The sequence below is a fragment of the Pseudoliparis swirei genome, chromosome 20, assembly GCF_029220125.1.
Source record: "Pseudoliparis swirei isolate HS2019 ecotype Mariana Trench chromosome 20, NWPU_hadal_v1, whole genome shotgun sequence".
Lineage (NCBI taxonomy): Eukaryota > Metazoa > Chordata > Actinopteri > Perciformes > Liparidae > Pseudoliparis > Pseudoliparis swirei.
The window spans coordinates 14,125,713-14,153,167 of record NC_079407.1 but is presented as its reverse complement, the minus strand read 5'-3'; the positions used below and the strand labels follow the sequence as shown (position 1 = coordinate 14,153,167).

The window sequence follows — 27,455 nt, the reverse complement described above, 5'->3', positions numbered from 1 at the left end:
TTGCGGCCCGTTTGCCGCGCATGCAGGTGGAAGTCGCGCAATTAATTTACGCCACGTGATTGGCTTTTATGATCTGCGCTTTTGGCCGATCAAGCCATTTTTACCAATATCGGCCGATCATGATCGGCGATCGATCAATCGGAGCATTAATAATATTTACAATAGATTACTGCATAACTTGATGTTCAATACATTTCCAAGAAGCTATTTTAGTATTTAAAAGACATGTATTGCCATTGAAGTTAATGTCATACGTGGGGGTGTTCCAAAAGAATAATAGCGGGCCTTGGAATCAAACTATATAAGAAGTTAGCATGCCTTTTAGCTCCTTCAGCCTTGATTACATGAAAGACATTGTTTTATTATTTACGTTGGAGCTTAATTTATGCCACGGTGGCACTGTGAATGAAATTGAGACGTACAAACACGCTTGATGCAAGACACGTTCCTGGCAACCTGCCTAATAATCACTGAACTTGGTATACACGGCATGTTTCTATAGTAAAACTAGAACGGGCACTCGGTAGAGCGCATACCTTCACATATCACAAGATTGGGCATTGAATTATGAACAAGTTGGCATTAGTTGCATGCCAATTGGATACAAATTGACCGTGCTATGGAAAAAAGAAGATTTTGACCTATCCATGACCTTGACCTTGACCTTTGACCCGATTGATCCCAAAATCTAATCAAATGGTCCCCGGATAATAACCAATCATCCCACCAAATTTCATGCGATTCGGTTTGAAACTTTTTTTGTAATGCGACGAACACGCATACAAATAAATAAATAAATAGATACACAGCGATCAAAACATAACCTTCCGCATTTTCAATGCGAAGGTAATGAGCTGGAAAATGAGCACAGCATCTATACTATAGATCCCATAGATTCTATAGGATCTGATCAAGCAATGTCAACCACAGCGTTACACCACCAAGTGAGGCATGGCAGTAGCAGCTTCAAGTTTATACACAAGGGCAGGAAAGGGGGAAGAAGGGTGGCTTGTCATTCACCTCAGAGTGTGCTCCACCTCGTTATAATCTTCCTACAACGTCTAAATATGACTTTAGTTGCATTGCTGACACCGGTGTCCCAGGAGATTTAAAAGCACATGCAAGAGGAGAATAAGCATCGGCAACATGACATCAACCCGGAGCTCAAAGGGCAGCGATCAGGGCGCATTCCTGTGATCTCATGAGACAGAAGACTGCAAGGGTGAAGAGAAAGAGAAGCGAGAGGATGCAAAGAGGTTGCCTTTCAAGCAAGTAGAGAAGAATGCAGTATTAGAAATGGGGGGGAGGCAGTGTGTGCTATGAATATATGTGTACTTATTAAATCCATCACAGCTGAATGAGCTATGCTTCCTATAGCCTCTGTAACTAGTCATCGCTGCAAGTTATTGACATTACTCTCCTCCGCTTGCATTGTCATTTCTTTTTGGTCCGTCTTTGCTTGTCATCTGGATTTGTTTTTTTATCCCTTTGCAATTAGATGCTATTATACAAAATAAACCTGCAAAACTAACACGCATTTATCTTCTGTGTTTTTGCTCATACAAATGCAGTAAACACATCAAGCTGTAAAGCAGTGTTCCCTCTGTGTGCCTTCCAGATTTCTGACCCCAAATATGCACTGTATGTAAAAAATAAAAAATAGATGAAAAAGAAAAGAGCAGTTTAAGAAATGCAACCTCGTGCACAAATCTGCCCTGATCGTCCTCGACAGCCGTCAAACGACCGCCACTGCACCAGAAAGACAGAGGTACCACCAAATGCTGCAGCCTCGATTAAGGCGCCGCCTGAGAGCCAACACCGTTGTGTCACACCGAGTTTGTTGGCAAGTTTTTGTCCTTGCTTGAGAAAGTATTTTCAAGCTCGGCATAATTGAATTAGCCACAACATTGCTAGCTCAGACCGACAGGAGTGTCACGCTCTACCCTTCCATCGAGAGCAATTAAAGCATTTACGAGCATCAGTTTTGAGAAAAACTAAATTAAAATAGGACATGTGAATTGATGAAAGGTTCCTTTGCGCTTGTCAAACTGATTAGGATGACACAATGTTCCATTAAGCAACATAGCTTCCTTCTGTACACATGACATCTACTGCTTCTGTCCATCCTGGAGAGGGACCCTCCTCTTTCCATCACAAAGGTAGCCAGGTAGGGACAAGTCTTTATATTACCATCAATAGGACAGGCCTGTATTCTAGCAGCCGCCGCTGTAAAACCTTGACGCTGGATATAGAGTGTGAATGGGAATGTTGTGCGGTGTGAGAGCTGGAGCAGTTTGTTCTTAGAATTACCTAAACCCTCCTGTTACTTTAGGGTCAATTTGACCCCACCCATTCAATAACCTCCCCCCCCCTTTATATTTATTTTACATTTTTTTTTTGGGGGTCAATTTGACCCAGCAAATAAAACCTCCAGAAAATTATTAGAATTAATATTGTTTTCAAGTTTTAAGTGTGAATACTTTATGTTTGTTTGTTGGCGACCTAAATAGCCCTTTAAATATATAAAAAGTTGATATTTCTATTATATGTTTGACAAACAGCCTGGGGTCAAATTGACCCGAAAGAACACCGACATTAAACATTGAATGGGGTCAAATTGACCCTAAGGTAACAGGAGGGTTAAACTTAATTTGGTTTGTCCTCAAAAGCCTCCCCCGTCCCGGTGTTATTCCAAACCAAGTCTGTTCATTACCCCCCCCCCCCCCCCCCCCTAAACGGTAGCTGTTTAAAGTCTGCCCCTTCACGGAGAACGGAGTCCTAATGGAAATGTGTTGGATTGTTAGAAAACCTGGGACTGCAAACCTGCAGCTGATCTCATTTACATATCAGACGTGTTCAATTCGATGCACAGATGAAGTGTGTGGACGAAGGTAATTCCTGCCTCGAGGCACCCTCTGAAACGTCTACTTTTGAAAAACAAATGCTACGTGTAGGCCTTGGCGAAGAATGTTGTGCAGTGAAGTATGAAACCGGAGATTTAAGCAGATCAATGAAGAACAAGGTGTTGCATGTTCCGTAACTGTATGCCGTCGCTGTTTTTCTCTCCAAGTTCCTGCTACTGTGACTTTGTGTCAACCTCATCGTCTTTCCACAGCTGAATACGACTGCTCTGCAGAGAAATGATCAGAATACACGGGGAAAAACTTGCATGATGTCAAAAGAAAAGTGCTTACCAAGCGTCTTCTTTCCTCTTCAACAGTGGTCAACAGCTGGGAGAACTCTTTGAACGACTGAGCTGAAACACAAAGAAACATCAATCCTACAAAACACCACAGTAAAAGGTGAAAGACTGTATGTTCGGTCAATGACTGCATCAATGCTTTTTTGTGCGGGATGAACAATATGTTGACATTTTAAAAAGGGACTATAGGGTGATGCACTGTGTTGTTATATTCAGATGATGGGAAAAAGAAATACATTTTAACACCGTTGTTAAAGCATCCGATGTTCCAGGAAACACCACAAGCACTGAAGCATGGTGCTAACATGTTTATTTGCACTGCAGCTTCATTTTAGAACCTAATAAAACCATGCAGCTCTCCAATTTTAAGTCAAGACTTGCGGTAACAAATAAATAAATAATTAAATTGAAGTATTTTTATTTTTAAAGAACACACTGAATGAGTCTCTTTTCTTCCTTTCCCCTGCCAGGCTTTACAATATGCTGTCGACGTGCGGGAGTGACCGCTGTGGCCGAGCGCCATCTGGTCTATACGGTCCTCCGGTAGCTTATATGACGTTCTGAGGGCCCAGATGGTCGCACCGCATCCAGCCTCATCTGGCAGAGACTTGTGGCCCCGATAGCTTCACTGCGTGGCCTCCGTTGGTCAGCCCCCGTGTCATCCAGCGTACGGACATTTAACGGCGGCCGGGCCACCCCGCTTGCCAAACACTGTTACATCATTATCGTCCGAGATGGCCTGGCTCAGGGAGCCATGCATCATGTCGGACATTTCGGTCCATTTACACAGCAGAGCTTTTTAAAAGACCAGGGGGCAATGATTTTGTGCCAGTTATCCTGCAGGCAGGCTGGCCTCCTATTAACGCCACTCGCTCCTTTATCAACAGCACAGTCCTCTCGGGGGGTAAAGGGCACAGCTGGAGCCGTTGATGGGACAAGATTAGACTCAGAAGAAAGGAAATGGGAGTCAAAGTGCGGTTATGGCTTGCATATCATTCAATGGAAGGAAGGCAATAGACCTGATGAATCACTGAGGGAAATACAATTCACTATCTCAAGACGAATAAGATTTTTAAAAAGACATTTACTGTACATGCACAGTGTTTTTCTGCATCTTACAAGATTGCTCTTGGGATCAATTGAATGGATTTAAATGGCGATCTGCTTGCTATTTCACTTTTTAGATCTATATTGCGTCCGACTCTTGGAGACTAAAGGATTGACCTTCTGAGAGAAGGGCATGTAACTTTTCTAAAAATCACAAATTCTATAGCCACATCAATCTTTTGCCCCATTGATTCCTGGATAACTGGCAAAGAAATGTGAATGTCACTGCAGGAAGTCGAGGAGTGAAATCAATAAAAGGTCAGGTGAACACGTCTGGCAGCACCACGCAGGATCTCGGCGTTGTGCGGGGAAGTTGGGAGCATCAAAGTGATCTGTACCAATATTGCATCGAGATTACGGCTGGCATTCACACAAGGGTCCCGCTATGTCAGTCAGAAAGCTCACTGATGACTGGATTGATTGTTTCATTTCCCCACCCTACCCCCCTCAAAACAGTCATCATGGCATTTTCTCTCCGAGACGGTGAGCGAACATGGTCGTGTTGCTTCGAGCACGAGGAAATAATGTATCTTTCAATTAGTTGCCCCATAGTTGCACTAAGTGTGTTACGTATGCCTGTAAGCAATGAGTATGTGTGCTGTGGATGCAAACATTTTAAAATCTTGAAGATTAATGGTGTTATCTTGAATATTGATTTGTCATGTTATTTGTGTGAATGTTGCAGCCGCGGCGTTCTTCATTCAAGACCTCCCAAGTGAATTTACGAGTGTCTGTATTACGCAGTCCATCAAATGCTCCGTCGTATGAGCCACATGCAGACACAAAACTGGCTTCTAATTGTGTCAGTGGTGTACACCGTAAATACTGAGCCGGTCCATCGTCATGTCAACAGGTGGGCAGCTAAAACATCCCCTGTTCAAAGTGCGATCGCCGGTGCTCCTGACCGAGGGCCAGGAACGAGTGTCATTGTCTCAAATTAAAGCGTGCTTGATTCTAATGAGGCTTGCATTTGGGTGTGGATTTTTCCAAGAAGCCTAACTGATCCGCTGTACCGCCTGCCCATCAGACAGCCTCTTCAGCCGTCTGTGCAAAGCAGAACTGTTCATTACGCATTCAGATGACCATTACAGTCTCATGTGGAGGAGGTCGGTATTCAGTCTAACCCTCACAGATGGACAGTAATTCAGCATTCTCCAACGCCGCGGAGCAAAGGACTCAAGCTGGGAATAATGAGCAGTGCAAAAGAGAAAAAAGTGAAAAGAGGGAGAAGAGGCCAGACTGGGAGTCCTGCCCATTAGAGCCTAAAGGCCCTCTCTACAGCTGCTTTCATATTCCAGTTGGAGGCTAGGAGGCTCGCACCTCCATTAATCTCTGACACTGATCACAATTAGTTCCTCTAATCCTTTAAAGGCTTGAGAAGCTACAGGGGATGCATCATAATCAAATCAATAGCATCAATTATTCATGCTTCACAGACAACTTTAAGATCTACACACAATGGCCAAATGCCATCCCAAGTATGTGCAGTTGTGTGCTTGGTAGTCTCTGAAAAGAGTTTCCAGTGACTGATAAAGCCTTCCCATGTTTTCCTATTTAGTTATTTTACTTATCTACAATTGCTCTAATGTAATCATGGTATACATCGCACTTGGTCCTGAGACAGAGGACACGTGCCCGCACGACGGCCAACGGCGTTCTGGTATTATCCAAGAGGATCTGAAGGGAAACTAAACACAGGGTTCTGCTCGAGGTGACAATCCGACTGATTGGGAAGAGAAAGGAGGGAAGATGAGAGACATCCTGGCCAAACGGAGCTTACCAATGTTCACCTCGTCATCCGTCTCTGCATCACCGATGCACTCAAACTGGAACTCCTGCAGGGACTGGGAGAACTTCTGGACGGCAGCGGAGAGATCTGGAAAGTCGAGAGGGTCTGAGCATCACAATAATACGCACAAACGGATCCCTGAAGGCGTGGATCACCATCGGCAGGCTTCGTATTACAATAACTGCAGCATTGATATAGTGGAACATAAGAAGAGTATTGGCTCCATAACTTTGGGGAGCAGCAGAGTGAGATAATACCCTTTTGTGATCTGCTGACTGTCCAGTTCCATGCCCACTGACATTCATACAACAGCAGTTCTGCAAGAAGCTGCAATATCTTTTTAATTAAATGTATCGCTTGTCCATTGATCATCATTCCGACATCTATCCGGAGATATTAAGCTCAGCTGAGCTGTCTAACCTTTGTGTCAGAAATGATACAGTACCTTTGGATGCTCTCTCTGCTCTAGTTGAATCTATTACAATCCAGGAGTTTAGTTGTGATAAAGGGTTGTCCGAATTTTTGACGGTTGACAGTCGCATTCCAGCTTTTTGGTCGAAAAAAGTCCTGCCTTTAATTTAAACATTCGCTCGTGATCTCAGTGGGAAAATAGAACCTCAACACACTCGGTATTTTTCCAATTGTAATTTTGCATTCAACGGTTAACTTTTAATGACTTTAAATAACATGACATAATTTATGATACATTTTGGTCCATCTGTTTGGTACGTTGAATGGGTCTAAATACTCCAGTACCGTGAGCCTTAGCAATCGTTGTTGAAGAGAACAATAAGCCAGAATGTACCAAGAAGAACTGTTTGATGTTTGTTGTGATGAGTCAATCAGAATGGTCCAAGTCAGGGGCTTTAACGGTCTCTCCCCCAATACTGAAAACTAGATCTGTATTGCTGCGGTTTACCTCCACATCTGTCCTAAATGTGATCACTTCAACATTTTGACATTTGAGGCAATTTGTCATAATAAGTATTCTGAATTTGAGTTGTGGCCAAAAACGTGTTTTTGTGAGGCCGCAGGAGACCACCACAGTCGGTTGTTCATTGAGTGCGAGAATTGAAGAAATCCCCCCTCTACATCCACTTCTCTAGGGACTAAAAAACAAACAATAAAAGGCCAGTAAATGCAATTTATATTTACCAGATTTCTCAGATTAAACATCCAATTTATTGTGACAACTAGACTTTTTCCCCCCTTTTTCATAGATAAATTGTAACGCTAATAGTCTCACTTTTTGGAAAACAAATGAAAAAGTTTATGTGGGGTTTCAAAATATTAAACTCCCCAATTAGTCAATATCACAACTGGCTGAACTGCCTCGGAGCCGATAGGTTTGGGAGTTCACCTCTCGGAAATAACTGCGAAAAAGCTCAACAAAACGTCTGAGGAGCTGGTGCTTCCCTTTAAAGCGGGCCGGCCGAAGCTCACTGGGTCCATTAACCACAAGGGTGGCGGTTCCATCTCCGGCTCCGACTGACCGCATGTCACGGTTGCCCATGAGCAAGACACTCAAGTCGCGGTGGTTCACAGCCCCCTGCTCCTCATGCTTAGGATGGGTTTAATGCAGCATGTTTATGAAAATGAAACCATGAAAACACTTTTCTATAATGGGATGAATTTTGAGTTATGACTTGGAAACAGGTTTAAACAATGCCTGTAACAGATCCCCGTATATGAATCAGCGTGAGACTTACTGCTGGTGAAACTTTTATTTTCTTTCTTTCGGTGAATCAAAATGAACCATAACTGTTAAATAAATACCACCTTAATTGTCACCACCGTAAGAGCATTAGCCTCACACGGCTCCATTAAAACTATGAAACTTTGTATGAAATGCGCATCCGTCCGTAACATCTGTAGCCGTACTGTCAGGTTTGTATTTTAACATAAAATAAAAGGTGCGCTTCCTTTTAACATTTAAAAATAAAAGTCAGATTTAAGTCTTAAGAGTAAGTAAATTAAAACGTCTATAAAATTATTAAAACAATACAATATAAAAAGGCATACATCAAAACCAATAAAGCAGATACAAAAGAAGGCAATCAACACAAAAGAATAAACCTTTCATGGGGTTATTTACAATGACTACAAGACAAAAACAACCACTACTCTCAGGGTGTCAAATATAACCTGGCTTTTATCTTAAAGGTGCTAAATCAGAGCAGAAGTATTTCCTTCACGCAGCTCTCAACGTGGCGGCGGCTTGCAGCCAACAGTGCTTGCAGCCAACAGTGCTAGCAGCGCTAACAACAAAACAAATGCTTACTGCGCTAAATATGTTTACCTGAGGGCGAACCAGAGGGTAAGCGCTACGCTTCTGAGTTGATGACACACACACACACACACACACACACACACCTTTATTCTCTGCTCAGGGATACACTACATATTTCCATAACTTTTAACGCTCTGGTTACTGAATCTAGCGCCTTCATGAATGAATCATTAATGTATGAAAAAGTAGACTTAAAAAGTACAGCCTATGAAAACAATGATCTGGAGTTGATTTACACAAAAATCATGTTGTGAGCAAAAGCAATTAGGCTGACCAGTGAATAGCTGACCACTGCATGAATCACTTCTGATTTTATTTATTATCCTTATGCAATTTGTTTCATACCTCGGTTACATAAAAGGTTAGGTATGGGTCGGCTGTGGCTGCAATCCAAGTAGATTCTTGCTTTGGTGAAAGTGCCCTATGTTTACGAGTACTTTAAGGAGTGGGACGGAGCTTCAGCACATTAGAGGCTTTTAACATTTTATAATTCAGCAGCGTATATAATTAAAACGCAACATGGAGGTTCTGAAATACCCTGACATTTGTTGCTAGCCCACGCGGTTTGAAACATACACACTTTTCTCACATCAAGTGCCTCATTAATTGCTTCTCTCCTTTGTATCGCTCCCCGACAGTCATGTCTTCACTAAAAAGAAATAAATGAAGAAAAAAACCTGAAGAAAAAAACCTATGAACTTAAAGGATTCCTGCACGCAACATAAGAAAAGGCACACGTTAATATACGCTGCCTACTGCTCATAACTGTAATTACTGTGCATACACGGCTACGCATACTTATCATCCTCTGCATGTGCTTCATATCTTTTGGTATTGAACATGTAACAGCCCTGAAGAAGGATCCCATAACCACATTTACTACAACATAAAAAGTATAAAAGTCAGAATAAAAGCAGTAATTGTATTGGTCACGTCTGACAAATTTCTATTTTTTTTAACGAATAAAAACTGATTTCCCCAAAGTGACTGATCTTTATCAACTGTTCGGCGGCTAAAAGTTAAAAAGGTATAACATTACTAGCCTTTAAATTTTCCAGTGTCTTGTCCAAGTCCATAATGAATCTGGTGTTGAAACCTACACGGCTCCTCCGACCCACAGAAATCAATGCCCTCATCTCCACAGGAGCATTCATTGCTTGTAAAGCCTGAATCATGTGGGTAGCTTTCCCTGAACCAAAGAGCAACCATGGTTGCATTGTTTCTCAGTGTATTGTAGTTATTGCTTGGAACAGAACAACAAGACTTTGACTCAATGAGACCGCAGACTGAAAGGCTCTTAAAGACATCTGCTCCATATTGAATGAGCGCGTCTGACCACTGCATTTTGCCGAGTTGGCCCAGAGACAAACTTGTTCCACTGTACTGTGCCAGTGATTTGCTCCCATCATTCCTGCTTTGACTCTATGGCTGCTGATTTGAAATCAATAGCTTGCTGCAGTCATCTGGATATGCTCACAGGGCCATCAATAATGGATGATGTTCTAGCTGTGATGCTCAGCCTCAACCCCGCCAAACAAAGCGTTGTTACAGCCAACCAAGTGCTGCAGATAGCCACCAAAACCCAAGGAATAGTCAAACGATAATAAAACCAACAAGATCATCTGGGCGTTGCTTTCCTTGTCATCATGTCTAAGTAACATGAGCCAATATCAAGTCTGGCTATGTTTGCAGCTTCTCAGCTGCTCATATATGTAGACAAGTGAAGTCATGTTTACTTGTTCTTCAATCAGATAGCTTCGGATTTAAATACCATTTATTTGGATTTAGTCATTTTGTATACTTTCCCCCCAGGCTTGGAACCTTTTGAGGAACTCGCCGCGTCTAAATTTAGTTCAATGGACATTTTTCTGCCAAAAAAGGCCCTGGTCTGGGCAGTGGCGTGAGAGTTTATTTGTACAGCAACATTTCAACAACAAGGCAGTTCAAAGTGCTTCACATTAAACCATTAAAAGCATCAAACCATAATGGAAAAAAACAAGATTTAAAAACAATAAAGAACATTCATTAAAACATTAGAAACAGCCCAAAAGCTAGAAATAGAATAAAAATTGCAGTGCAGTTGGAGAAATAAAATATAGTGAGATGCAGAAATGAATTGCTATCCTGTGGGGCGGCTGAGGGTCAGTGGTTAGCAGGTCCATCTTTCTTTTGGCGGTTCAATCCCCGCCCTCGTTGATGTGTCCTTGAGCAAGATACTGAACCCTGAATTGCTCCCTGTAGCTGCGTCTACGGGGTATGAATGTAACAGGACTGTCTGTCACTTTAGAGAAGAGTGTCGGCTAACTGAAATGTAATGTAGTCCTTGATTCAAATGAAGGAAACAGAAAAGGTCTTTAATCTGGATTTAAAGGAGTTGAGGGTCTCAGCAGACCTGCAGCGTTCAGGGACCTTTGGAGATGTTGTGCCGAAATTAGTCAATGTATATCATCACGTGATCAAATTAGAGACTTGAACAACATACAAATGCATATTACCCAGTAAGTGTCATTGCATATTGATAAATATGAGAAAAAAAATCGAATCAATTTTTTTTAAATATTGTTTTTGTAGTTTTTTATGGTGTATGGAGATTAAGCGTATACGTTTGTAATAAATTACTCATTTTATGGATATTATATTATGAAAGTACAGGGACTTTTGTGGTGGGGTTTGTGAGGATGATCGTCGCTGACTAGTAAAACACACACACACACAGCACTGCCGCTTGTGCACCCTTCCATTATTTAAACAGGGTTTGTCTTTAATAACATAAAAGGTAAAGTTGGCTTGTGGTTTAAGCTTCCAGACTCTTTAAAACAATGTTTTAGAGTGAGATCACACGAGTGAACTAATAGTTCTAAAAGTAGGAGGGAGATAGTGTTGTGCATAAGAATAAAAGTTGTTTTTTCCCGTCATGTTTCAGGATAGTTTTTTCCCACTGTGCTGATAACGCATACAACAATGGGCTAAAGCAAGCTTTTAGTTCCTTGAAAAGAAGCTCTGTGATCCTTATTTGATCATAATGTGACTCTGGATGAAGACATCGTTCAACCCGTTTAGTTAAATGAAAAACAAGTTTAAAAAAACATTCATGCATCTGCAATTGTCCTTGTTGGTACATTCTGAGCACCATTTCACTTCCACAGAAATGAAAATGATGCTCATCTTAGCATTAGCATTCCACATCGACAGCTCCCTTTGGGCTTTGCCAGCTGCTGGAGTGGAAGTGGGACAGAACTTTGGTTCCCTTTCCCTGTGAAACAAAAAGGACTACAGCAGCCACAAGCTGTGGCTCCGTTTACCCACTCCCCTCACTCGGAGTAGCACAGAACCGACAGAGAGCTGTTCGTGCCATCGCAAATAGTGTGTGTTCTCCGGCATCCCCATCGGTCAAGCTCTCGGTTCATGTTTCCGCAGCAGCCTCCCGTGCAGGACTCCACGCATGCTGCCTGCTCTTGCCGGCTTTCCATTATGTTTTTTCGAAGGAGAAAACCAAATGAGTCGTGCCTGTTGAAAAAAATACATTAACAGTATAATAACTGGATGAATATCCAAATGTTGGTTTTATTTTGCATCTGCACGCTAAATTAACGAGCCTCAACAGTAAATAAGCAGTGTGTAGGATTTCAGCCGTGGCATACATCAGCAGAGCTGAAGGAACTAAGTTGCCTCCAGGATGAGGCTGTCCAGCACCACCCTCCTGCTGCTGCTGCTGCTGCTGCTGCTGCTGCACCTCTATGGGAACGTACGCCGGAGTAAATATGTACCGTATTTTAATTAGGCAAGTGCTCAAGTACTGGCACGACAACTTTTTGGTTTGTTTGCTGTCTATATGCATAATTTATGGAGTTGGGGAATCGCCACAAATGATTTTGGCCCTCTCCTCATTAGTGGGTACGGCAGGAAATATTGCTCAAGCAGTTAAAAAGGAAAAAAGAAACTAGTCGGTTGAAGTGATCACAAGACCGAGCAGCAGAGATAAATGGGAACGGAATGGGTATAAAAAGGAAGATAAATGAACAGCTTATTTATTTTGTAACCTTGGGGAAGGCACGATTAGTGAGACATGCTTGTGGAAACAATGCAGGCAAAGACCCTCTGCTGCCCGGCTGCTTGACCCCTCTAAATGCTAACTGTTGGTATTCTGCGACGACTGATGATTAATTTTTTGTTCATTAACTTTTTAACTGAGCAAATTAGTTTATAGTAACTAGTGCATTAAAAGCTTGTCATGCAATAAGTGGCTATATTCCCAGTATTAGAGTAAAAAGCACCTCACAGTTGATGTCATACGGGACCCACAGCAGCCCAAATTGCTTCCATTGGTGAAGCAAAAGGGGAGAAAACCAGGAATAAAAGACAGAAGAACCGGCGGGTGAGGAGGAAGCAGAGACTTCGCAGATATTCCATCTTCCTCCACCACATCTCTTCTGACAGAGGCAGGGAATTTGGTGCACTCCACTTTGAGCATGTGTGGAGAAAAAGAGCTGTTCTGTGCAGGGGAGTAATACAAGGAGAGAAGCAGTTTGATGAGATCTGAATCAGAAGACCGGATTTACCACATGAGGTGGAACAGTGGGAAATAAATGGAAAGAAAGAGCCATTGAAGTACGAGTAGCAAAAGGTACACAAAAATAACTTTTAGAAATTTTGACTCAATAAACTATTCATACCACCGCCTTAAAATAGAGCCTTCTAATCTTATGACACACGGCAAACGTTGTAATCCCCCACCCCCCTTTCTGCGTGTGATTTTCAACAAAACACACATTTGACCTGCACTGAGGGTTCTTCACACAGCGGGCAGGAAGCACAAAGAACAATCGTCATGGTGCACCGTCCTCCCATGCAGGCTTTACATCACAGGGCAGCGCCCTGACCACCCAGCCAAGCCGGGGCAGGATGGAGCGGCTCCTCAGGTCAGTGCTCGGTGTGGGTGTGTGTGTGTGTGTGTGTGTGTGTGTGTGTGTGTGTGAGTGAGTGAGTGAGTGAGTGAGTGAGAGAAAGGGCTATGGCTGTCAGTCAGCACAAAGCACAGCCCCCCCCTGGTTACACTCTTTATCTCATCTCCAGGGCAACCGCACAGGCTGGTACCAAATTCTGTCTGCTTTGGAATAGGTATTGAAAAAAACATCAGAATACCAGTATCCCAGAACATTGCCTCACTTACTTAATCATCAACCGTCCGTATTGGCCATCCAAATACAAAACAGCTGAGGTCTTTTAATTGCTTCAGGTTTCCATGCAGCGTGTGAACATGCCTCCAAGGACACCGATTGGACCGGCATTGGTCATAACACTGTTTCACAAATATATAAATAGTCCAAAGAAATGGCAAACAACAAAGAGCCGACATGAAACTCAAAATTAACGAATAGCGTTGTGGCTAATGCAAAAAAAGTAGTGATCGTCAAGCAGATTATCAGTGAACGTTTGAAATGTATCAAGATCAATGCGAAGAAGCTTTCCCACCAACTGGTTTGGAGCGATTGATCTCGCAGCTCGGTCCGAACATGTCGGCTTGAACGGCAGTAATCCGCCCGGACAGAGTAGAGATTACCAACTGGGGAAAAAAAAGAAGTCGCTTGCCTGATCCAAGTCGAGAGAAAAGTGGAACGAGGCCTTCGGGATTTAGTTTCAACTGGACAAGTTTGACGTGTTGCTAAATTTGAGCCACTATAGAGTATATATGATGCCCGATACTTGCGATACAATAACAGAATCCGATACAATACCACAGATACCTTATGATACCGTTATAGGTATCCATAATAGTAATAAATACATGTTACCAGTTTATTCCTGCCCATCTTTTTGAACACACAATGGCATTACTATAGTAGAAGCCTAGTGCAGTGCTTGTCAAACTTGTTCTGTCGCGCCCCACTTCAGAGAAACAAAGATGTTCGTGCACAACTGTAACTAAATGGTCCACACTGAATTTGTATTGATATTACGACTACATCTTTGCTTTTTCAAATAATAGAATAAAGAAAAATGCAATCACTTTTAATCAAACCAGATTGCTCTATTAGACAAAAACTATGGAAATAAAGTTGTGCAAAAACGAACTAGTATTTGGCAAATAGCTTATTGTGGCTACAATGAACATGTTTTGCACTGGATATCTTTTCAAGATAATAACAATAAGTGCAGTCTGTGAAACAAGTTCAAATATTTGTCAATAAAGAGTGTTATACTAAATATCTTTTCAAAACAATAACATGCTAAACTAAATTAGTGCAGATATGTGTGCGTCATCACGTTGCATCAGTATTAGTGCATCGAGTGCATCGAGTCTCCTGTCCCACGGCTCAGCTTGAGTGAAACCTGATCTGGTCAGCAGCGGAGGAAGCTGCTGCTCTCTGCCTTGAAGATGAATATTAAATTCATTCAGCTTTCCAAATGTCACAAATGTGGACAATTTCATCAGAAAGTATTCATCAGCAAACTTAATTATGTTTTAATGAATACATTTGACTCCAAAAAGTATATACATGTGTAACGTTACAAAGATAAAATAAATGATAAACTGAGTCCACCTCTTCTTTACAGAGTATTGTGCATGGATATTATGTGTACAATTGTAATTGTATTGTCCTGTATGACATGTGTCATCATAAGGGTTGTTTGGGAGTTTTTCCTGATCCGATGTGAGGTTTTGGGACAGGGATGTCTATGTTTACAGATTGTAAAGCACTCCGAGACAAATTTGGAATTTGTGAAATTGGGCTATACAAATAAACTGAATTGAATGAGTCATGACGGGTGTTTAATGTCTCTGAGCTCAACGACTTGACAACACGTTTCGTTGTGAGAGCCGCCGAGCTTCATGTGAACAGCTGAAGGCTCCGTCTCCTCACAGAGAACACAGTGGTGCTTTCAGGGACCGTGTTTTTACAAAATTGACCACGCCGATAGCATCGGTCAAAACCTTGTGTAGTTCACGGCACATCTAGCGCTACTCTGTGTAGGACAGTGTGTCCATTGCACATTGGAGACACTCTTGACCAGCGCCTGCAAGCCCTTCCTTTGCCCTGCCACGGTTTGCAGACCATCTGTGACGTTGCGATCGCGCAAGCGTAACCTGTTAGCGCCGTAACGTAAATATTTACACGTACTTTTGTAATAGGTGAAGTTCTCCGCACTGCACCCCGCGCCCCACCTGTAATACCTCGGCGCCCCACAGTTTGAGAACCACTGGCCTAAGCAAGATGGGTGGATGACATGACACATGATTCTTCTGTAATTAAGTGTGAATGTTTATTTAGATGCATTTTACCACTTAAACAACACATAGTAGTGAAGCATATTATGGTACTTTGTTTTAAACTCATGATTTTGTATGAAATCTGTTATGTTTTGAGTATATTTTATGGTGAATACGCAAAATGTCCTGCGGTGTGACCGTAACAAAGGTGAAGCATTAAACTTACACATGAACAAAATAAACCAGAAATATCTGGAGCAGCTAATAACTGCCATGGCATTATATTGGATATATTTACATTATTGGTATTGGGTTTTAATATGCGCAAAACTAGTAAATTAGTCTTTACAGCAAAATAACTTTCGTAACACAAATGCTGTCCTGTGGCGTGACATGGAAAATCAGATTTTTGAAACGGCAGTTACATGGACAACTATAGGGGTCCTTAGTCAATCCCCCCAGATGTTGGAATGAACAGTGAAGGTTGAAAGATGAGTGTTTACCTCTGATTAATTTCATAAATTTCACTGTTTCTGTCAGACTGAGTGTGTCATATTTTGAGAGTCCTGTAGTGTGACAGCTGTAGTTCAAAATTTGTAAAAAATATTTTTCTTAAATTAAACATGAGTGATGAAAGATGGCATAAGTGAATAATCAAATAAAAAAACAGCTGTGAAAAATAATCATATGCAGAATTTTAATGAATATTCTGAAAGAGGACTTCTTAAACTTTAAACATACCTAATTTGTACTTCAAATCAATAATAGTAAAATATTTACATTTTTGTCATAGTGACATGTCACACCACAGGACAAATTGTATAAGAAAAGCTTCAAAAATAATGAAATTATTTGTAAAAAATCAACGGAACACTAGCAGTTTAGAAAAATTCAGCATTTGAACATTATAATTTCATACAACTATAATCCTAATTAGAACTTTATTTAAAAAAAATACTGTTTCACCCTTACATGTCAACTACCCAGATATTAATGAAAACTTCATGGTGCCAGCATTGATGATATACAGCTATATAGGATTGTTGCGTGTATCTGACAGATGACTACATAGTTTCTTCCATAAGTATGAGCAATTGTAGAGTTGCATAATGTTACTTCATCTGTGTGGCTTTGAAACACGTTTTGCAGACGGCTCTCTGTATGTCCGCGGGCTGTCCTTCACCGTCTGTGTCCAAAGGACTTCCAAAAAGCAGAGGACGGACGGCAAAAGCTGCTGCACGTGGTGGCGTGTCTCCCCAGGGCTCACTCGCTGTGGGGAGACACGCCCACTTGCAATCAGTGCGTGCAGGCAGCATGACAGGGGGCGGAGCAGGGAGTGCTCTCTGATAGCTATTTTAACGAAGAATCGATTTTTAAAAAATGCTAAATCGTATAGTTTCTAACATGCGTGTACGGCGGGACCTTTAGGACACGGTGCAACTTTACTATCGGGCGAGCTTCATGTTCTCCAATTCACAACTAGATTGTCCCAGGCGTTTCCATATTTAATTTATCAACTCTTTTTAAACAAAAGGCAAAAAGGTAACAATTTAAACTCAAGTGAGTGTAAACATGTTTTTAAAGCACATCCGTTTCTCTAGAGCTTTGCGACATACAATTTGCAAATGAAATGGAATCCTGGCTAGTCCTTTTTCGCAACGTTTCTACGCCATTTATTATTTCTTTGCAAAAGAAATTGCAGACAAAGTACAAATACAGCCTCTGCAAGTATTTATAACATTAAGTGTTTACATTTTTTCCTGTTGGCTGGCAGGTGTTCAGGCATGCTGGGACGTCAGTCGCTGCACTCCCACGACGTCAGTGTGGTGTGACTGACGTACTTCACAGCACTAGTTGCCGAGCAGCAGCCCCGTTCTTCCTCACCTGCCAATATTCTTTAGGGTTTTAATGAGGTGCTATATTACAAATGAGGCTGACAAGCTTTTTAAAACCAGGGGCTGAAATGTCCGCTTTGGTTTCCCAAGTCGTGTACACTTCTCTCCCGACATGATTCAGAATGCACTCAGGGCGCACACACACATTTGTCTTTTTAACCGAAGCACAAATGCACTCCTTTTGTTCACGGCCATCGTAGCGAGAGGCACTCTGATTTCAGATGAGACGCTCTTCAAAAGTGGGACCGCCTCGTGCACCCGGCTTAATGAGAGACCAGTCCATCTCTTTGATGCAACAGTAGGGTGCATTGTGCCACTTTGATTCCATTTGGAGAGATTGTAACCTGGGGGGGGGGGGGGGGGGGTAATGCACCATTCGTAGAGTCGTTTCAAAGAAGAAGAAGAAAAGAAAAAACGTATCCAATAGCTGCACACTCGCTGCTGTAGAAGCAGGCAGTTACTTTAGGTAGCAGTTGGTCAACCTGCGAACCAATTCTTAAGTAGCAGAGAGCTCTCGGCTGAATAAAACATCAAGGAAGAGATAATAGAACATAGAGTCTGTCGCAGTGATACAGACTCATATACACACACACACACACACACACATACACACATACACACTCAGTCTGTTCTACCAGCTGGTAACGCTCTTAAAACAGCTTTCACATCACTGACTTCCAGAGCAGGCAAGGATGTTTGGGTTGTTGATACGATCGGGAGCTCGACTATTGTATCGTTTAATGAAATAAACATATTGATCAATCAATAATGAAAGACGATTAATAGAAATAGATTTCAGCAAAACACAAGTCGCTGATGATCAGAATGTTATAGGGTAGAAAGTTACCTTTTATACCCACCGACCTCTGAAGAATACACTTATTGTTAAAAACTATTGAAGAAACTAAATAAGCTCAGAGCGGTTCTTTGATATGACGCTGATGCAATGCAGCGGCCCATTCTGAAGCTCCAAATAAAAAGTTCTCAGTTATTACCGCCACGATTCAGCTAGGATGGAATAACCGCCGGCTCGGCCACCTCCAGCGCTCATCAGCTGCGAAGTGCCCAGTTTCAGAACTACTTTACAAGGTCCACAGTGAGACTTTCATTCAGAAGACACACATGCTGCAACACATCAGACACAACTTCAGAACTACACAAATAAGATTCGACAAATTATTTGTCAGCGCTCAAGGCAAGCGAAATTAGCAGACAACACCCATCAAGTGAGACAATTCAACATTGTAAAAAGGAGGTGTGAGAAGGTGGTGTAAACCCCCTCCCATCCATTGTTCAAACACTCCTTGACAAAACTTGGCAACCCACGCTGGAGACTTCCTAATGTGTCATCCAAAGTCTGCATTTAGCCTCTGCGGAGGCTCAGTGGACGTGCAGACTCACCGCCGGGTGCCACGCAAAGCACACTTGTGCCGTTGTTTGCCAGCCAAGTGTGCGCAAGTCGTTTTCAACAGGTAGCCGACACAGATCACGTGTTTAGCCAAGCAGAAGCACAGCAAGACCATGTGACCAATGCCGTTTCATCTTAATCGACTCGCATTGCATTTATTTTTTGTGAAACACAGAACTTAGCTCAAACACTTCATGAACGCTGCGGAGGACAAACGCGCCACCTTCTCCGTTTCAGCCGGAGGAAGCGACTTGCATGAGCGCGAGAGAGAGCGGCGTGACGATCACTCTGGCTGAGGAACAGCAGAGAGCTGCAGAACAGACCTCACATCTGGAGTCGAGCGCCTGTGCGCAGTCTGAGGTGAGGAGGCTTTAAGGAACACAACGTCTAATCCCTTCTATCAAAAGCACGAGAGGCCCCTCGCAGTGCTGCGCTCGTCTGCCCTCTTATTACTAAACAGGTCGCAAAACGTCCTGCTTAGTATTTCTGCTGCCGTTACACAAGTAAGCAGAGTAGCCAGAGCAGCAGCAATACATGGAGAAAACAGTATCATCCTGCAACACACACTCTGCTCTACGGACGCGTGGGAAACACATCCAGCCACACACGGAGGCAGCATGATGGCCGGCCAAATGCGATCTGCGGGAGGATGGAGAGGGGGGAGGGGGGAGGGGATGGTTGGTTACACAAGCATGTTTACAGGGCACTTCCTGTGGCTGAGCCTTGGGAGCATCATCTGTCCTCAGACAAACACAGTCAAGACTTCTGAAAGCTGAGAGCTATTGTGAAATCACTTTTAAGATGGAAGGAGAAAAAGAAAAAAGGCCAACGTGTATTAAAACAGTGCCTCATTTCAGCTCGATTAAGTCGCATGACTACTTTGGAATTATGCAGGAGCACAGTTGAGCGAGTCAAGAAGCTGTTAAATACTGCGGTTTTATTTTTTATAATAACCCAGTGCATGTCAGCCGTTCATTACTGCATGGGGAACAGGCGTGGGCACGGGGTGGCAGCCAAGACTCTGGAGGCTAACATAATAACAGGCTGTCTTCTAGTTTAAAGTGGGGCTAATCTGCCGGCATTTCAGGCTTATGACAATAAAATGCTTTCTCGGCTTCAAGAATCTTCTTAAAGAGCAGCTTTAAAAAAAGAAGAAAAAAAAGGTTTTAAGAACTGAAGAGAAAAGAACCTTAAAATGCATCTTCTTTCGGAACACTTAGGCTGCCGGCCTTCAGAGCAGATATCTGCAGGAGGGCAGGAGGACACACCTTACCTGCTCACTGATACAAGCAGCCGCCTCATTGTTTTGAAAAGGTGTAGAAATGATGTGTGAAGGACACGAGCCATTGCCCAAAGGCTGCCAGAGTCTCTGAGGACTCCCTCGCTGCACCGGGACCAGCTGTGTGCCTTTAGTGCAGTGTTTCTCTAACACATTTTTCAGTGACATTAAATGTGATCAGTATTTGTTATGTTCAATAGCTAATGTACCACATAATAATAGTCGGTGTCTTGGCATAATACTACATTTTCTGTCAGAAGCTCAGTCTAAACCAGTCGGTCGAGCAACTGTGACATCATCCATGGCCCTCTGAAAGGTAGTTGTGGACCTGGCCCTCTAGAGCAATCGGCCGGCTGCAGAGCAGCCGCTCTCCGGAGGTCACCGGCTCAGACACCGGCCAACTACGGGCTCAGCGTGAAATGATGGAGCGAATTAAGAAGAATATACACTTTTATTAATCCCCAAGGGGAAATTAGTTCTCTGCATTTAACCCATCCTTAGTTATTAAGGAGCAGTGGGCTGCGGTGAAGCGCCCAGGAAGCAACTGGGGTTCAGTGCCTGCTCAAGGACACTTCGACTTGCAACTAATGGGGAGAGCGGGGATCGAACCCACAACCCTGCGGTTGCAGGACGGCCCTCTTACCCCACTGAGCTAAAGCCGCCCCCTTAACAAGTTAGTGTTGGAAAACAAGTCATCTAGGGATGGGGAGATGAATCGTCTCAAGTATTTTGTTCCTGGGAGCTGGCCAGTCAACCCCCGTCGAAGAAAGATAATGAATCGGATTTACAGGACATAACAGGTGGCGGGAAATGGGATGCCAAGTGATCACCATGATGATTTGTTCCCATTCTGATACACAGACATGATGGAGGAGGTGCACTGCAGGATTCCTGCGCCATGTCACTCATTTTGTATACACACACACACACACACACACACACCGCATGAGTGAAGATGACAGATGCAATTTGTAACACCTTCCAGTCCAAAATAAGACAAACAACGTTGCAAACATTTGGAACAACCAACTGTTTTACTATGAACATAATTTATTTCCAATTGTCCATGAAAGAAAAGATACAATGTTTGTGTGGATGCTGTCAATTCTAGTTTTTAGAAAGCGAAAATAGAAATCTTAAAAAAGAAAAAATATATATTTGTCATTGTGACTGTGGCTTCAATTAAAACTTGATATTATAGTTAGTTGTGATCTAAAACAGCAAATCAGGCTACACAGTTGATTATTAAACACATGTGGAATAGCTGACATTTCAGGTCCCCCATCACCCACACCTTTCCTGAATCTGAATGTTACCACATGGATTTAAAGTAGACGTCAGCCTCCGACGTTGCCCGGCTACCTGCCCCAGAGCTTTGTAGACAAACTCACCGAACACATCTAAAGTGCATCATGATTGGCGTCGTGTCTGGTTTCTCCCACCCGACTCAAGGGATAAGTCGTGTACCTTCTGTGTATTCAATGACTGCAGTCACGCAAGGGGATTAACAAAAGTAAGCACTTGTAGTTTGTACCAGGTGTGAAGAGTCAGTGCAGCCACCGATAGTAAGGAGAAGCTATTGACTGCATCTGCGGATAGATACCTCGAACCTGGAACACATTATTCCGACCAACAAATAAATCAATTCAAAATATAATGGGATTTGGATCCCATCCTCATTGTGGACATCAATACATTAAAATGGATTTATGCTCAAGACGACAATGTTTTTCAGCACAGAGGGGAGGCACACATGTATTAGACATTGGTGAATTGTATATTCAGACCAAGAAAAGACCATGCCGAGATGATTGACGGTAATTAGTTTGATACTATGATTAATTCAACAGAGTAAAGAGAGAAAGACCCTTTTCTAACCAGACTAAAGTGACTTTAAACATACCGACTTCCCATATACATTAAGCACACGCACACTGTCGTTACACACCCATGAGGCAGTCAACTCTTTAAAAGCAGTCTCAGGAATGCGCATGACCATTTTACAGGTGACGTGTTAACACCAACGCCTTGTTCGCACCAACAGCACAAAAGAAGAGCGATGATCTATGGTTTACTATTCAATTTTGAAACATTAAATGATCGCCATAAAAAAAAAGTATTCCGGTAATGTCACCGCTGCTGACGGGTCATAAACCTCTGTGGCGTCCCAATTTAAAGACCATCAATCATTTACTTCCATCTGCTCTCACTCCGCCCCCGATTGGGCTGTCGAGTTAAAGGACTGTTCCGCTCGTCACATCGAAGACCAACATGCCTCTTATAACTGGTTGAGTTGTGAATTTGGGGTTATTTACGACAAAAGGATTGCTCATTGAGGTGCATCTACAGTTGATCTTACGTCCCTCTATTTTAACTTTTAATTTCTCCAGAGACAGGCCACCCGGGACATGAAGGGCGGGATCCAACAGGGTCTAAACTAGACCTTTTCTGCATCAATAAACCAATCAAAGTCTCAGTGCCCTTGCAACTGTCTTATATGCATCACACAACCTGGAGCGTTCAGGTCTTATTTAGTATTGGTCCTCAGACATCCTGCTACCGAGTCTCCTCCATGAATAAACCATTCAGCGGGGCATCCTGCCAATGACAAGTGCAGGCTGCAGAGCATCATCCGCTCGGCCGAGAGGGTTATCGGTTGCAATCTGCCTTCCCTCCAGGTCCTGTTCACTTCCAGGTCACTGAAGCGGGCCGGAAAGATTGTCGCTGACCCCTCCCACCCTGGACACTCCCTGTTCGAGTCCCTCCTCGGGAGGAGGCTGCGTCCATCATGACCAAGACCACCCGCCACACCAAAAGCTTTTCCCGACGGCGGTCGGGCTCATCAATGGACCCCGGGACTGACTGACTGTCACCCCCAGGACTACCACCTCTTCTTCCACCTTCCTCTCTCTCCTTCTTCCCGCTCCTTCCTCTTCCTCCTCCTCACTCCTCCTCCCTCCTCCTTCTTCTTCCCTCCTCCACACACGTCACTTTAACATGCACTTTAACTAAAACACACCACTTGAAGCACACACCCAAACACTTCACATTATTTGTTGTCTTTCTGTCGTGTTGATTGTTGTTTGTTTGTCATGTCCAAATGTTGCACCTTCCACCAAAAAAAATTCCTCGTTTGTTTGTGAAAACATTCCTGGCAATAAAACTGTTTCTGATTCTGATTCTGATTCTTGTGGTGCCCTGCCCACTGACATAACAGCGCCAAGTATGAAGTAGCTTTGGCCTACAGATTATTCCACCGGTAAGCAGCGGCGGTGCGTCCATAGAGGGCGCTAGGGCGCCGTCCCTCTTAAAATTTTGAGATGAAAAAAAAAGAAGAAAAAAATATAATATATCCTGTCAAAAAACATTATATACCAAATCATTTAAATAGTAAATATACCGTGTTGACGCACTAAATGTGTGTGGGAGACCGTCAGCCCCTGTCAACAACCACTTAAGTTAAATGTGACATAAATAATATATCGCCACTCATCATCACGGAGAGAAGCCCCGCCCCATTTTCGGGGCTCCGGCCCAACGTGTGTGTGCGGCAGTGAGCAAACATTTCACGGGCGTTTCCTCATTGGCGGATGAAACGTGAATCTTGGGGCGCAAAAATGTGCGCCCTGGCCAATGACATTGTTTCTTATTTCACGTGACTGGACTATTCGGCCAATCAGAGACCGGTATCGTTCCCTCAGCCACAGAGCTCCACGGAGCTACGCAAGCAGGTCGCTAACCGGAGCTGTTAGCTGGAGGCTCAGTGAGTAATGCGCTGTTTAGTTTCCCCTGTCTGTTGTTCCAAAGTCCTGGGACTGAAACTCTCTGGACTACAACGGGGGGAGGGATCTAAAGAGCTTCAGACAAGTGTAAAGCACAAATCTTGCCGCAGTTATCTAGCTAAGAGCATGAAGCTAACTCGCTAACAGCCTGAAGCTAACCCTGTTTGCAGAGCAGCAGAAGGAGACCGAACTGGCATCGAAAACACAACGAAGAAGTTCTGAAAAACAGACACATTCCCTCAAGAATAATGGAAACAGGCTGGTTACAGACATGATTGACTTTAACCAGAGAGTTATTGAGAAGTTTGCCAACTTTAATGAGAGGAGGGCTATTTTCTTTACACGTAGTGCGTCTACTCTGTCAAACACTCAATGTAACATGTGATCTCTTTCTGACTCTATTCTGCTCTGAACCTCTTTCATGTGAGGGTGAAACTCTTTTATTTTGAAAACCTCTGAAACCCAACCCAATGTTCCTTAAAGCTGCTCTGAACCTCTCATGCCCAAAGGTACAGTGTGTTGATAGTTGTTATTGGACAGTGTTGAGCACGCTGTGTTCTTGAAATAAAGCTTTGTTTTTTACAATATTCTACTCAAAACCTCTTTTCTTCTCATTGTTGAGTGCTATTTAAACCGCGTCGCCAAACTGCGCTCCCCCCCAAAAAAAATTCACCAGCCGCCACTGCCGGTAAGGCATGATGACCCAAATGGCAAGTGCTCCTCACTGTTGTTGTTGACCTCAAATATTCCCGTAGAGAGATGGAACTAAAACCGCATGAACAAAATATCACTCAAACAAACTATATTGCATGTATTTTCCCCCCTCATCCGCGTCGGCTCAATTATTGAATGAGAAAATCCTTTCTTAACATTAAGTTCAAATCTCTAAACAAATAGTTAAAAAATTCAATTCAATTGCTTGTGTGCAAAAGAAGAATGAAAAATATTGTGTCCAATTTGCCCAATAACCACTCACACGTGTGTGGATGAGTTGACGTCATTCTCTTTGAAAACTTCTTGCATAGTTGGAGCCATCAAGCATGCATGACATACATATATCTGACATTGTGCTGTGTACTGTAAACCAAACCAGGTCATTTAATAAATGTAGCTCTTTTTTTTTAGCATGGATGTTATTTGGAGACAAATTCCATACCATGTATGCAACACCGTTAAAACATACAAATGTATCCTTTTACAGTGTACTACAATTGTATGCAATACTGACTTTTTTTCTGCGGTCAAATTTGTAATCTGTAAGGCTCAGCTATTACATAACAGCGGGACAAACCTGACATGTACAGAACAGTACGCTTGTGGTGTCAACAAAAAAAACATTTGTACAAAAGAAACATTTCCAGACAGCTGTGATGGAAAAAAAAAACTTTTCATTTTGATGGTGTTTGACAATTTAGTCACACAATAAAGTTTTGAGACACTATTTTTTGCAGACATGAGTTAGAGTTGTGAGGTTAAATAAAAAGTGTTGGAAATCGCATTTTTGTCTTAATGAAGGATAGGACAAAAAAATTGATTGAAACTGTCTTTTCCTGTCGTTGTCATTGTGTTTAATTAACCATCCATCTCTTCATCATGCTTGAGAATAAAAATGGGACACGATATCAAGCACTTCATTGTCCCATTTCTAGAAAAAACAACAAATTAGTCCAGGAGAGCTGATCAGTATCCCAAAAATAGGGATCATTTCTAAGGACAAATACGAATAGGCCAATCTTGCTTGCCTTACACTTCTATGGTTTATTACGCATGCCATCATGCCATCCTGCCATGGCCCTGCTGATGTGCCCCTCCCCCCACTTTCTGGATCATAGACTATGCCTACTACGAACTATTCATACACCGTCATATTCATTGAATGTGTTGTAACTCTGTAATATGTCATCTATTGCTTCTGTCCATCCGGGGAGAAGGATCCTTCTCTGTCCCTCTCCTGAAGGTGTCTTCCCTTGTTAGAGGGAGGGGGAGGAGGATAGTTATTGCACTGAATGATGTCCTCCTCTACCAGCCGGGCTTACTTTCTATATTTATTAGGCCAACTATTTCTAATCTTTCTCCATTTCACAGACACTTTTGTTGTACCAGAACATACTTCACCCCCTATACGAGATTCTAAGAGCAAGAACGGGAAGTCCCCTTTAAAAATCAACATTGTGGTATTTGAGATGGAGCTCGGAAGTCGAGGACATTGACCCGTGACTAAAAGCAGTGCAAGCATCCTCATCAAGACTACTAGTCTCACGACGGGACACTTTATTTTCTTCATGCAGTTCTCAGGAGGGACTTAAACGCCTCTGAGGTTTGAAGCCCGTGTCAGTAGCCTCCAGAAGCATCGAACAGCTAAATATGTTATGCCTCTGCACTAACGCTCTCAGTGTCAGATTAAGGTACTCAGCGCCGCCGCTCCCATAACGCGCACTACGCGCTGTGCGGAGGGCACCAAGTCCTGAGGGGGCACCACAAAGTAGGCAACTAAAAAAATCCTCATAGTTATAATAATTATAGGCCTAATGCCGATATTATTTCAGTCTCGAAACATTAGGCACCATTTAGGCATGTATATCACAAAACAGGCAGAACAAGAGATATATGTAATCGCTCAGCAGAGTACAACACAGAAAAAAAGGAAAATACCACCTCCGAGTAATAATAATAATTATGTGTGCGTGGGCTTTATGGGTCCAGATTTAAAACCTTTTACCACGGCAGGAGAGGGGGGGTTGCGAGGGTTATTAAGCTCGCAGTGGTTTCAGAGGGACGGAACTATTCAGACACTTGCACAATGGACTTTCAACAAGCTGCTATGAATGAATGTACCCGCTAATTACAGGTCGCCCCTGGCTTTCAGGTAGTCAGTTTCTTTGAAAAGGTTGGTCTGGACCCTGTGGGTGTGTTTAAAAAAAAGACTACTTACTCTTGAGCGCAGTGATAAGCATGTTCCCGTCCTTGATTAGCTCTTTGATGAATTTATTGGTCCGCTCCAGCTCGATTTCGTGGCATTTGAGACGCTCTCTGAAGTCCGGACTGTCCAGGAACGAGTCACTGAACTCCAAAGTGGGGAGTCCCATTGTACTTTCCTTAACCGGCGAAGTGTCCTTTCAAACTTTACTCGAAGTATACGCGGTTTACTTTGCATCACGTAGCGCTGCTGTGATGCAGCCGTCTCACTCTCCAAAGTTCCCCCCAAAAAGTTGAGCAGCTCCGCTTCTTCGTCTCACTTCCGCTTGGATTTTTCTCTTTTTTCCCCTTCTTTTTCGGCTACCTGTGGTAAAAAATACATAAAATAGTGGTCGTGTGACTCCTGCTGGTTAGTTTAGGATCGTTTGAAAGAGACTCTAATCTCAAACATGTTGTACACGCCAGAACGATAATAATATCCAAACAACGCATTTCGCACACAAATAAAATGAAACATATAGATCCATAGCCCTTCCTTTTAGTCACACGCCATTTGTCGAGGAGTAGAGTTAAAACA

The 27,455-nt window shown here is 42.8% G+C and overlaps 1 protein-coding gene across 4 annotated transcripts in view; it reads right to left on the bottom strand.

Annotated features, from left to right (window-relative positions):
- The window catches only part of LOC130210264 (rho GTPase-activating protein 42), a 58,335-nt gene extending 31,178 nt beyond the window's left edge, over window positions 1–27,157 (bottom strand). For all 4 annotated transcript variants that reach the window (XM_056440289.1, XM_056440290.1, XM_056440291.1 and 1 more), the window contains exons 1-3: window positions 26,895–27,157; window positions 6,090–6,185; window positions 3,195–3,256 (exon numbers count right to left, since the gene is read on the bottom strand). In XM_056440289.1, the coding sequence (XP_056296264.1) occupies window positions 3,195–3,256; window positions 6,090–6,185; window positions 26,895–27,048 (312 nt within the window). In that variant the 5' untranslated portion in view covers window positions 27,049–27,157. The remainder of the gene's footprint in view (window positions 1–3,194; window positions 3,257–6,089; window positions 6,186–26,894) is intronic.
- Window positions 27,158–27,455: the final 298 nt, after the last annotated feature.